The sequence below is a fragment of the Bos mutus genome, chromosome 18, assembly GCF_027580195.1.
Source record: "Bos mutus isolate GX-2022 chromosome 18, NWIPB_WYAK_1.1, whole genome shotgun sequence".
Taxonomy (NCBI): Eukaryota; Metazoa; Chordata; class Mammalia; order Artiodactyla; family Bovidae; genus Bos; species Bos mutus.
In genome coordinates, this window is record NC_091634.1 from 10,188,411 (window position 1) to 10,202,010 (window position 13,600).

The window sequence follows — 13,600 nt, forward strand, 5'->3', positions numbered from 1 at the left end:
ACAGGGCCAGAGATGCTACCCAGCCTGTGATACCAGGACAGACCCACACAAATCCTATAAGACTTCTGAATATCCTGCCAGCATTCACATTGATGACAAGCCTGTTTGAAAAAGTCAGAAGCCAGAACCTCCTTCCGTTTTACATATATAGCATTTTTTTCCCAGGTGCCACAATGCAGGAGATCCCTGGGTCGGGTAAACTCCTGGAATAGGAAATGCAACCCGCTCCAGTATTCTTGCCTGGAAAATTCCATGGACAGAGGAGACTGGTGGGCGGCAGTCCATGGGGTCGCAAAGAGTTGGACACGACTGAGCGACTGAGCGCACACGCACACATTTTTTCCCATAACTTCCAAATACACTGAAGTGTCAAAAACTGCAATGGCTATGTTAATTGAGAGAGGACCGAATTTCATTTAGACTGAGAATTATTCATCACTTTGGTAGCTTTTTCTTCCCTCGCTATGCAGCTTGTGGGCTCTTAGTTCTTTGACCAGCGATTGAACTGGTGCCCCTGCAGTGGAAGCATGCAGTCTTAACCACTGGACCATCAAGGAAGTGAGTCACTACCAGTTATGGGCTAAACTGCACACTTCCAAAATTCGTATGTTGAAGCCCTAGCCCCAGGGACACAGACCCTGTAAGTGCTGTGCTTAGTCGTGTCTGACTGTTTTGTGACCCCATGGACTGTAGCGCGCCAGGCTCCATCATTCATGGGATTTCCCCCCAGCAAGACTATTGGAGTGGGTTGCCACTTTCTCCTCCAGGGGATCTTCCTGACCCAGGGATTGAACCCAAGTCTCTTGCATCTCCTGCACTGGCAGGTGGATTCTTTACCACTAGCACCACCTGCGAAGCCTTATAGCCTTTGCTACTGCTAAGTCACTTCAGTTGTGTCCGACTCTGTGCAACCCCATAGACGGCAGCCCACCAGGCTCCCCCGTCTCTGGGATTCTCCAGGCAAGAACACTGGAGTGGGTTGCCATTTCCTTCTCCAATGCATGAAAGGGAAAAGTGAAAGTGAAGTCGTGTCCGACTCTTAGAGACCCCATGGACTGCAGCCTACCAGGCTCCTCTGCCCATGGGATTTTCCAGGCAAGCCTTTAGAGAGGTGAGTAAATTAATCAGCCCTTAGGGGGGGGACTACCCTGATTTCTCAGACGATAAAGAATCTGCCTGCAATTCAGGAGACCTAAGTTGGATCCCTGGGTTGGGAAGATCCCCTGGAGGAGGGAATGGCTAGCCCACTCCAGTATTCTTGCCTGGAAAATCCCACAGACAGAGGAGCCCGACGGGCTACAGTCCACAGAGTCGCAAAGACACAACTGAGTGACTGACACTTTCACTTTCACTTAGGGTGAGGACTAATCCAACCTGCCTCTTGGCCTTCTGTTCTGAAGTGAAAGTTGCTCAGTTGTCTCTGACTCTTTGCAACCCTGTGGACTGTAGCCCGCCTCTGCAGGGCTCCTCTGTTCATGGAATTCTCTAGGCAAGAATACTGGAGTGGGTTGCCATTCTCTAAGAAGAGGTAATCAACCCTGAATATTCATTGGAAGGACTGATGCTGAAGCTGAAACTCCAATACTTTGGCCACCTGATGCAAAGAACTGACTCATTGGAAAAGACCCTGATGCTGGGAAAGATTGAAGGCAGGAGGAGAAGGGGACGACAGAAGATGAGATGGTTGGATGACATCACTGACTCAATGGACATGAGTTTGAGCAAACTCCAGAAGATGGTGAAGGACAAGGAAGCCTGGCATGCTGCAGTCCATGGGGTCGCAAACAGTCAGACACAACTGAGTGACTGAACAAGAAGAGGTAATTTGGATACACAAAGAGACACCAGTGTGGACAAAAAGGAGAGATCAAGTGAGGAAAGAGAGAAGGCGGCCATCTACAAGCCTAGGAGAGAGGCCTCAGAGGAAACCAACCCTGCTAATAGCTCAGTTTTGGCCTTCCAGCCTCCAGAATCATGAGAAAATAAATTCCTGTGGTTCAAGGCACCCAGTCTGTGGGATTTTGAGGGCAGCCAGAGCTGAGTAATAAACCACCTTAGCCATGAGATCCGATTCAGCGTCAGATATTAGGACAAACTGCCACCCCACGTGCCAGGATGTCAGACTCTAAGAGGACCACGGCCTCACCACTGGGGTATTCCCGCCAAAATTAATAACCTGATTTAACCTGGAAACAGCCAATACATCCAGAATGTGGGACATACTACAAAACACCTTCCCTGGTGGTCCAGTGGCTAAGATTCCGCACTTCCCAATGCAGGGGGCCCAGGTTCGACCCCTGGTCAGGGAACTAGATCCCACGTGCTGCAACTAAAAATCCACGTGCCATAACTAAAAAAATCCCTCATGAGGCAACTAAAGAGCCTGCACACCGCAGTGAAGATCGAAGATTCCTCGGGCCACAACTAAGCTGTCACGTAGCCAAATAAACAACAACAAAAAATGACACCTTTTCTGTCCTCCATAAACATCCCCGTCCCGAAACGCAAAGGCAGCCTGAGAAACAAACCCAGTCACACCGAAGATGCCTGTCTTTGTTTCTTGAGGATTCTGGAGGCTGGAAGTCCAAGATCAAGGTGCCAGCACCTTGGCTGGGTTCTGGTGAGGGCCTCTTTTGGGCGCAGGCTCTGTCACCGTGTCCTCAGATGGGGGAAGGCTGAGGGCGTTCTCTGGGACCTCATCTGTAAGGGCACTGATCTCAAAGGCCTCGCCTCCTACCACCATCACCTGAGAGTTGCGTGTGCTCAGTCATGTCCGACTCTTTGGGACCCCACGGACTGCAGCCCGCCAGGCTCCTCTGTCCATGGCATTTTCCCAGGCAACAATACTGGAGTGGGTTGCCATTTCCTACTCCAACTTTTGGAGTCAGGGTTTGAATGTATGAATTGAGAGGGTACACAAACATTTAGACCTGACGACTAAAGGCAGGACTGGACTAGACTGGATATTAAACAAGTAGACCAAAGGGAAAAACTATAAAGGATATCTGGGGTCAGTGGGATCAATAGACTATGGACTCAACCTTAGAAGATATTGTTGCACGAATATTACATTTCTAGTATGTGATAAGAGTGTTGTCATTATACAGGTCCCACCTTGCAAAGAACAAGTCATGGCTTTTGAGAGATACAGGCAGAAACATTTTGAGTGAAGTACCATACCTCCAACTCACTTTCAAATTGCCCTCTATAAATGTCTATATAAAGAGAGAGGCAAGGGTGGGGTGAGAGGGAGGCTCAAGAGGGAGGGGATATATATATATATATATATATAATTATGACTGATTCACACTGTTGTACAGCAAAAACCAACATAACATTATAAAGCAATTATCCTCCAATTAAATAAAGAGAGAGGCATTGAGGGAGAAGAGACGGAAACATCTCACAGGAGGAAGCTGGCACCAGCACAGGGATCAGAACAGGCATCCCTGAGGTGGGCTGAGGCGGCTCAGGTAAATGGGGGTGACTGACTATGCCAAAGCCTTTGACTGTGTGAGTCACAACAAACCGTGGGAAATTCTTAAAGAGATGGGAATACCAGACCACCTGACCTGCCTCCTGAGAAATCTGTATGCAGGTCAAGAAGCAACAGTTAGAACTGGACATGGAACAACAGACTGGTTCCAAATCAGGAAAGGAGTATGTCAAGGCTGTATATTGTCACCCTGCTTACTTAATTTATATGCAGAGTACAGCATGAGAACTGCTGGACTAGATGAAACACAAGCTGGAATTAAGATTGCTGGGAGAAATATCAATAACCTCAGATATGCAGATGACACCACCCTTATGGCAGAAAGTGAAGAACTAAAGAGTCTCTTGATCAAAGTGAAAGATGAGAGTGGAAAAGTTGCCTTAAAACTCAACATTCAGAAAACTAAGATCATGGTACCTGGTCCCATCACTTCATGGCAAATAGATGGGGAAACAGTGGAAACAGTGAGAGACTCTTTTTTTGGACTCCTAAATCACTGCAGATGGGGACTGTAGCCATGAAATTAAAAGACACCTGCTCCTTGGAAGGAAAGTTATGACCAACCTAGACAGCATATTAAAAAGTGGAGACGTTACTTTCCCAACAAAGGTCCGTCTAGTCAAAGCTATGGGTTTCCTAGTAGTCATGTATGGATGTGAGAATTGGACTCTAAAGAATGCTTTTGAACTGTGGTGTTGGAGAAGACTCTTGAGAGTCCCTTGGACAGCAAGGAGATCCAACCAGTCCACCCTAAAGGAAATCAATCCTGAATATTCATTGGAACGACTGATGCTGAAGCTGAAACTCCAATACTTTGGCCACCTAACGTGAAGAACTGACTCATTGGAAAAGACCTGGATGCTTGGAAAGATTGAAGGTTGGAGGAGAAGGGGATGACAGAAGATGAGATGGTTGGATGGCATCACCAACTCAATGGACATGAGTTTGAGTAAACTCCATGAGTTAGTGATGGACAGGGAGGCCTGGCATGTTGCAGTCCCTGGGGTCGCAAAGAGTCGGACACGACTGAGCGACTGGACTGAACTGAACTGAACTTAAGGCTGCATGTGGAAAGCACTTCAGGCAGGAGGAACAGCAGTAGCGAAGGCCTGATGGCCGGATGGTGGGGAGTGAGGGGGCTGGGTGCGAGTGGGCAGCGGAAGCTGGACCAGGAAAGGTCTTAGAGGGACTTCCCTGGTGGTCCAGTGACTAAGATTCCACGCTCCCAATGCAGGAGGCCTGGGTTCCATCCCTGGTCAAGGAACTAGATCCGACATACCACAACTAAGATGGAAGATCCCACATGCTGCAACTAAGACCCAGCACAGTTAAACAAATAAATAAATCTTTTTTTAAAAAAAGAAATAAGCAAAGGTCTTAAAGGATCTTGGGCCTCCTCCTGAGGGCACTCTGGAGACAAAGGAGGATTCTAAGCAGGGGAGAGGAGCAGATGTGTAATTTACCAGCACCTCTCTGGCTGCCTCAGTGAAACGGGGAGGGAAATCTGGAGGGGACTGAGAACTGGTCACCAGGGAGGAAGCTGGAGGTCAGGGAGCAGCTGGGCCTGGATTCAGCCCTAGTGGGATGGTGAGGACACAATTCAGGGTCCACAGACACTTGGGCAAAGATCCAGAAATACAAGAAGGCTCCGTATTGGAGAGGCATGAGGCACCAGGCCTCTCAGACATCACTGGGAGAGACAGTCATGGGTGCAACCCCCGAGGAGGGCAACTTGGCAACGGCTGTCAAACTGCCTTTGATGGGCCATCCTGCTTCCAGAAGTTTGGGGATTTTATTTTACTTTTTTTTTTGCCATGCCACACAGTTTGCAGAATCCTAGTTCCCCAACGAGGGATTGAGCCTTGGGCCCTCAGGTAGGAAAGCACAAAGCCCTAACCCCTGGACCACCAGAGAAGTCCCTGTTACCACGTTTTGTAGAGAAGGCACAGAGGGACTGAGCAACCTGCCCGAGGCAGCACAGCTGGCAGATGGTGCAAGCAGGATTTGAACTCAAGCACTCTGATTCTTACCGTGAACCAAGAGGCTACACTGCCTTTACAGCAATGATTTTGATCAATGCTGTCATATTGCCAGGAAGAAGGTCTTTCTTTGAAAACTCTTTAAATTGAATGCCAAGTAACAGTGGTATCTGGAGAAGGAAATGGCAACCCACTCCAGTATTCTTGCCTGGAGAATTCCATGGACAGAGGAGCCTGGCGGGCTACAGTCCATGGCATTGCAGAGTTGGACATGACTGAGCATGACTAACACACACACACACACACACACACAACAGTGGTATCATCCACCCCAGCAGTAGCAACAACAACAATAACCACCATAGGGACTTCTTCCTTGGCGCAGTGGATAAGAATCTGCCTGCCAGTGCAGGGGACAGGAGTTCAATCTCTGGTCCGGAAAGATCCCACATGCTGTGGAGCAACTGAGTCTGAGGGCCTAGAACCCCTGCTCCACAACAAGAGAGGCCACCGCAATGAGAAGCCCGCACCCCAACTAGAGAGTAGCCCCCACGCTCGGCAACTAGGGAAAGCCCACAGCAAGGAAGACACAGTGCAGCCAAAAATAAATAAATAGATGAAATTTAAAAAACAATCATCATCATCATAAAAATGCACAAATAAAGAAATTCGCGCATGTGACTCCTGGGGGCAAGAGAATCGCAGTCCCCACCCCACCCCCCCGCCTCCCCCCACTCCCGGTGCCCATCCCCCTCTGCCTACCTCGATGGCAGGCAGCGTCTTGCTGGCTTCCGTGCTGCTCTCTCCGAGGATGCTGCCGGCCGAGCGGCCCTCGCACTCATAGCGGAAGCGCATGCCGCGCTGCTTGGGCTGCTCGGTGATGACCAGGTGTGGCCGCGGCCCGGCGCCCGCGGCCGGGGGCACCAGCCGGCCCAGGGTGCAGCCCCAGGGCGGCGGCGTGGCAGGGGGCGGAGGCGCCGCGGGGCCCAGGGTGACGGTGCTCAGGGAGGCCGCCCCGCGAGATACCAGGCGTGGCAGCCCCTCGGGGCCGGGCTGCGCCCCCTCCAAGCCGAAGCCATTCTCCTTGATGTACTCGTCGATGATCTCTGCGGGAGAAGCCAAAACTGGGGGTGACGCTGATTGTTAAAAGAAAAGGCTTGTTTAATCCCCTGACTTTTGCCACCCTCTCCATTTCCCGTCCATTCGTTTCTTCAAGACAGATTTCTTGTGGGTTTCACACACACAGAGTAGGGGCTTCAGCTCTGAATACACAAAAAAGCCCCTGCCTTCCTTCTTGCAAATAGACCCCCAGCATGCCCAGTTCTTAAGGCCCTGGGGGTCGGCCTGGTTTCTCCTTTTCCTGCACCCTCATGTCCACTCGCCTCCGAAACGGCTCCTGCACCCATGCCTCCATCACCTCTCACCTGGATCAAGGTAAGACCAAGTCACAGGCACCCCTGCCTCCATCTTGCCCCATTTAATAACAACAATAACAGCCACTCTGCCGAAGCTTCATCTCAGAAAGGAGCATCACCATCCAGCGATCAAGCTGGAAGGATGCCATGTTTGTTAGTGGCTCAGGATCCCATATCCACTAGGTCCAATCCGTGAACTTTTCCTGCGCGCGCGTGTGTGTATGCTAAGTCGTCAGTCACGTCTGACTCTTTGCGACCGTAGCCCACCAGGCTCCTCTGTCCATGGGATTTCCTAGGCAAGAATATTGGCGTGGGTTGCCATTTTCTCCTCCAGGGGATCTTCCTGACCCAGGGATCGAACCCGCATCTCTTGCATCTCCTGCATTGGCAGGATTCTTTACCACTTAGCACCACCTGGAACTCTCTCTCCTGCCTCTCCCTTGAATATACATGTATAATCCCACCACTTCTCCCACCCCCACTGCCTCCTCCCTGGGCCGCCCTCCATCCTTTTCCATCTGATCACGGCTCCTGGTCCCCACCTCCCCTCTTCCAGTGTATCCACCACACACAGCCAGAGGGATCTGATATCAGACCCTGTCCTCGTGTGCACAGAAACCTCTAGTGGCTCCCATCTCCCTACGAGTCAGTCAACAGCTTCCCCATATAAAACTCCCCCCAGACTCCATTCATCTCAGGAAAACAAGACAAAACCCACACCCCTGGCCTTAGCCACAGAATCCTGGCTGTCCTGGGCCTCTTGCCTCCCACGGCCCCCTCTCACCACATTCTGGTCTCTTTTGTGTTGCACCTACCAAGCCCGGCCCTCTTCGGGGTGTTGTACTGGTTCCTCCATCTGCCCGGTCCCCCTATTTGAACCATGCTGGCTCCTTCTCGTCCTTCCAATCTCAGTTCACCTCTTCAGAAAGGCCTGATCTAACATATTTTCCCCAGGCCCCTTCCTGTTTATTTCCTTCAGAAGCCTTAGCCTGATCTAACATCATTTTGTTCTTTATTCCTTTTCCTTTGGTCTCTGCCACTAGAGTATAAGCTCCAAGAGGGCAAAGGCTTCGGTTTGGGGCCGAATCCACAGCACGTGCTCCATATAATGCACTCAAGGAATGAACAAAAGTTGTAGTAATAGTAACTAATATTAAAGGCAGCTGGCATATGCTGAATTTTCACAAGTGCTGCTAAGTACCCTGGGAGCACATGACTGTTAAAATCCCCCAGCAGTCCCAGAAGTCACACTGTGACCTCTCTGCCAACAAGGAAAGCCAAGATCCCCCTCTGTGAGCACTTGGGACTCTTAAGCCTCCCCACCCAGACCACCCTGTGATACTTACCCAGTTCATCTGTGGAAGGAAGAGAAAGAGAAAGGTAAGAAAGGTGAGGTCCAGAAAGTGGTCAAGACTTTCATGTTTTAAGACAGACCCCCCCAACCCCCTCCCCTCCTGGAACCCTTCCCTCTTCCTCCATCCTGAGAAATCCTGGGATATTAAGCCCCAACCCCCATCTCTCACTCCTGGCCTCCTAGGGTTAGGCTACCCTCAAATGCCTCCCCTCAAAACATTTAGACCAGGGATTATGAAACATTGTTGAAAATCTGATGAAAAGCCAAGGGTTTTATCACCAGGGGAAAAAAAAAAGGAACACCTAAGATTCTAAACAAGGGAAATCCCTAGAGGTTTGGTCATTAGAACTCTGTGCTTTCACTATCAAGGGTCCAGGTTCGATCCCTGGTTGGGGAATTAAGATCTCACAAGTTCTACAGCTCAGCAAAAAAAAAAAAAAAAAAAGATTCTGAACAAAATGTGAGGGTGTACCCCTCCCTAAAGCCCACCCGAGACCCCAAGATATCACTTGCTGGTGTCTGAAGCTCCAGGGAGAGTGATCCTCCACCCTCAAGCAACCACCTGCTCTGCATCCCATGCTGGTCCCCCAGTGGTGCCCACCCGGGATCCAGGATTCACCCCTACTTCCTAAGGAGGGAATAACAGCAATGCTGAGGAAGCCCCTTATCACCTCCTCAGGAAAGCTCAGCCCTGGAAGGGACCATGGCTGATCGAAACCAACCTCCCACCATTCCACAGACGTAGAACAACAGGAGTCCTGAGGGAGCAAGCAAGCCTGGAGGGTCACACAGCCAGGGAGGGTGGGCGGGGTCCAGGTGCCCCATCCACGGTGGCCTGCGCTGGCGACTGGCGGCTGGATTATTGCCGAGCTGCTCAGCTGCCAGATCTGTCCTCCTCCTCCACTCTCTGGGAGTGGCTCCTGGCAGCCAGACCTTTGCTCCTTGGAAAGCAAGCAGTCTTCCTACACTTCTTATCTCATGTGATCTGTGAAGTCAGCAAGGTGAGGAAGACACCCCTACTTGGTAGATCGGGACACTGAGTCTGGGAGAGAGGAGGGGACATACTGTCACTCAGTGGCAGGGCCAACGTCAAGTCACTTCAACTTGGAAACACCTTCTCAGGCGTCCGTGCTGGATAACCTGGGGCTCCAAAGATGACTTAGCCTGTGTCTGAGCCCTCAAGGAGATCCCAGGCTGCGAGGGGAAACTGAGGCCCGGGCAAATTTGACTGAAGCTCTGGAGTGCTTCTGTTCAAATCCTGGCTCTATTCCTTGCTATGTGCTAATGTGGCCTTGAGCCCATTACTTAACTTTTTGTTGTTGTTGTTTAGAATTTGGGATGTTTTAGTTGAGGCATGTGAACTCTTAGTTGTGGCATGTAGGATCTAGTTCCCTGACCAGGGGTGGAACCCCGACCCCCTGCATTGGGAGTGCAGAGTCTTAGCCACTGACCACCAGCGAAGTGAAAGTCACTCAGTCATGTCCAACTCTTTGTGACCCCATGGACTGTCCATGGAATTCTCTAGGCCAGAATACTGGAGTTGGTAGCCTTTTCCTTCTCCAGGGGAAGTCCCTTAACCTCTTCTTGTGCCTTGGTTTCTTCATCTATAAAATGGGACATAATAATAATGCCCCTCTTGTGGGGCTGTTGTGAAAATTAAATGAGCTGATACGCAGGAAGCACTGAGAACTGCCATGATAGTAGGTGATACAGAAATGCTGGCTAGTGTTGGGTAAGGCGTCAGAGACATTATTTTATGAATTTGGGGAAATTGCTTCTGCTCTCTAGGCCTCAGTTTGTCTGTCTATAAAATGGGGAGGTTGGAAGACATCATATCAGAATATCAGGTGTGGAGTCACACAAATGTCAGTTTGAATCCCAGCTGTCACTTGCTGGCTGTGTTGCCTTGGGCAAGTCGCCTAACTTCTCTTGAGCCTCCTTCTCTATAAAACGAGCTCTGATGTATCTCAGGCATTAGCATGAGGATTTAGAAGCACACTGGGAAATTGCTTAGTATAGAGTCTGAACACTTCAAGCCCTTCCTAAAGCTTAGTTATTAGTTTTTTTTTTTAATTATTATTATCTAAAATCCTCTTTCAGTCAGGAAATGTTAGGGATTTCTCCTTATTCAGCGTCTGCTCAAATACCAACCTACCCCCACCAACCTCCTACACAAACTTGCCACCATTCAGGTGGCACTGAAGCACACTTGAGCAGCTGTCTTTCTCACCACTTGCCTCAGGGGCCTTTGCACAGGCTAGTCTCTGCCAGAATGCCCTTCCTTCAGTTCTTTGTATGCCTCCTCCACTTTCAGGTCCCCATTCAAACGTCTCCTCCTAGATAGGTCTTCCCTGACTCCTTTATCCAAAGTAACCCCCAGAACCCCCACTCCAGTCACCCATAGTTAGGTGCCTTGGTTTTATCATTTTCATGACACTCGTTAGGATTTGGCATGACCTTATATTACAGTGATTCGTATCAGCTGTAGACTGTGAGCACCAGAGAGGAGGAAACACGTCTGCCCCTCCCCACTATACCCAGGGCTCAGTATGTGTCTGGTCCATCAAAATGAGGGAAAATTTCCCTCCATCTCAGTTCTCCCATCCCCACCTTGCTATTTAGGTGTCACTGATCCCAAGATTTGTTTATAGCCTTTATCACATTTTACAATCCTACAGTTAATTCATTGTGTACCTAGCTGCCTCCACGGAGCACTATGAGGGCACAGCCAGGGTTGTCTCAGTTACTGCTGAGTCCTCAGCACTGCCTAGCACAGGGCCAGGTAAGGAATAGGCACTCAATATTTATTGAATGGATTATGGCAAAAATTACTCTTAATTGAAACCAAAGATCTAGGTCTTGGGTCAGAAAAATCTCAGCCTTGTTCCTTCCCAGAAGCAGTGCTTGGGAGGACCTGTTTCCAGTGCAGCTCCCACCTTTCAGAGTCTCCCACTCAGAGATCTGTTAGAGAATCCACAGGCCCTCCTCCACAGCCATGCCAGCACTTCTGGGGTCCATCCCAAGATTCTACCTCCAGAGAGAGGTTCAGACCCAGCCCTCAGGGGCCACGGATTCAATTCCTGACCTGCAAATTCCAGCACACTTATGAGAAAGGATGTCATCCTTTGGCCATGGTTCTGTATTTCCTTGGTCAGCGCTGTATATTGATTGGGTGCTTTTTTTTTTTTTGCTGAATGACACATGGGATCTTAGTTGCTCAACCAAGGATCGAACCCATGCCCCCTGCAGTGGAAGTGTGGAGTCTCAACCACTGTACCACCAGGGAAGTCCCATGAATTTTGGATGGCACCAAATGGAGGGGCAGTATAGACTAGTGGTTCTGAGTATCTCTTGAGAACTTGCTAGAAATGCACATTTCCAGAGCTCATCCTGGACCCACTGAATCAGAAATTCTCGAGGTGGAGCCCAAAGATTTGTTTTTAACAGCTCTCTGCTGCTGCTGCTGCCAAGTCGCTTCAACTCTCTGGGTGATCCTTAAATGTGTGCCAGATATTGCTTTAATACTGTCATTGTTTTAATACTGGTACTGTTTAGCTGTTATCAGCTCATTGACTCATCTTGGTCCCTCTAAAAGGGAGGCATTCATATTATGCCCATTTTACAGATGAGAAAAACTGAGGCCCAGAGAGGGGAAATGACTTGCAGACAGACATTCACACAGTGAAGGGGTGGTGGCACCAGTATATAATTATTACCCTCTGCACTATGATAGTTAATCTCTAAAGAGGACTCTTCGAAAGCGAGTAAGTGGTTAGTTATACTTGCCCAGCTCCTTATCACCTGGGAGGTAGGGGCATCTGGGGACCCCCATCTCAACGGGCAGGGAGGGACACAGGCTGAGGAAAGCTGAGGTGGACCTCTGCAAAACCCCCCAGACAGAGGCGTGCACAATGCCACCTCCATAGGATTCCCTCTGCCCCGTCCTGAGAGTGCAGACGGGCAGCAACTGTGGAGGGCTGCTCACCCGTGGTCCTGGAAACGGCGAGAGAGAGCGAGGAGAGATCAGCGGACCCTGCAGGGAAGGAAGCATGTTCAGGAGGTGATGAAGATGCGGCGGGAAAACCAGGGAATCTTCCAAGCTCCACCCCGTTCCTCTTCTGGCACCGCCTCTTTGGGTCAGGCCCCTCACTCTTGGCTTGCCTGGTCTGGCCTTACTTACTTCCTTAACTCGTGGACAGGTTCTCTACTTTCTCTCAGTCACCCTACCCTTCGTCACACTCAGACCCTGCTCCTTCTCTCCGTTAAAAAGGCTGAGAAGGGCCTGAAGGAGCCCTTATGAACCTCAGTTAGAAAAGCCCCAACCCCCTCCCTTATTTCAGGGTCAGACCCTACCCTTCACTTTTCCAGTGTCAAGCCAGTCTTCTCCCTCTCAGACCCTGCCACTTCTCTCCTGAGGCAAGCCCCACCTCCTCTTTCTTCTCTGAGTCAGACCCCGCCCTCTTTTTTTCAGAACAGGCCCTCCCCCTTCGCTCTCTGCCAGAGTCAGGCCCCGCCCCTTCTCCCTATCCGAGTCTGTCCCCGCCCCCTATCACCGTAAGCCCCGCCTCTTACTCTGAGTAGGCGAGAGCTTGCTTCCTTCTTTGCGTTAGGCCCCGCCCCCCTCATCGCACTAATCTAAGACCCCGCCCCCTACTGGGAGCCAGGCCCCTCCTTTTTCTCCCTCTCTGCGTCTGGCCACGCCCAATCCCTCAGGAACGGCTTCCGCTCCTCCTTCTCGGAGTCAGGCCCCGCCCCTCCCCTCTGTCGTCGGGTCCCGCCCCCTTCTTTGCCTCAGGGTCAGGCCCCGCCCCCTTCTCACTCTATAGTGGGACGCCTCTCTCTTACCTTGGACCGGACCCGGTCACCATCCTCTGCCTCCTTCCTTCCCTTTGATATAGTGTCCCCAAACCCTCACACTCTCCCCGCAGAACCCCTGGACTCCTGTAGGAACTCCCAGACTGCTCCGGGACCCCCAGAACTCCCGCGTCTCCAGTCCCACCCCAGACTCCTCTCCTGATCCCTGGCCCCGCTTACCCAAGGGCCCGAGCTCCGGCGCAGCGGACGATCTGGCGACGCGGCGACTCGGCATGGCCCAACCAGTGGGGAGTGACGGCCCGGAGGCCAGCCCAGACCAAAACACACACACGCGGGCGGGCAGAGCGGCCAGGTGGCACGGTCTGGCGGACGATCGCGGGTCGGGAGAGCGGCGCAGGGGCTGGGGCCTCAGGCCGGGCTGGACGCGCGGCGCCCGGGGCTGCGGGGGGCGCCGGGCCGGGCCGGGCGGGCGGCGGGCGGGGGCGGGGCGGCGGAATTCCCCGGCGCCGCCGGCCTGCGCGTTCATTGGCCCTCACCCCGT

General features: G+C 51.3%; 1 protein-coding gene across 2 annotated transcripts in view; it reads right to left on the minus strand.

Moving 5' to 3' along the window:
* Nucleotides 1-13,600, minus strand: part of RELB (RELB proto-oncogene, NF-kB subunit) — a 28,413-nt gene extending 14,813 nt beyond the window's left edge. The window contains exons 1-3 of one of the 2 annotated variants that reach the window (XM_070387547.1): nt 13,279-13,600; nt 12,230-12,277; nt 6,238-6,581 (exon numbers count right to left, since the gene is read on the minus strand). In XM_070387547.1, coding sequence (XP_070243648.1) covers nt 6,238-6,581; nt 12,230-12,277; nt 13,279-13,585 — 699 coding nt within the window. In that variant the 5' untranslated portion in view covers nt 13,586-13,600. Of the gene's footprint in view, nt 1-6,237; nt 6,582-6,899; nt 7,348-12,229; nt 12,278-13,278 lie in introns of those variants that run through there. The other variant, XM_070387548.1, reaches the window with a different exon arrangement.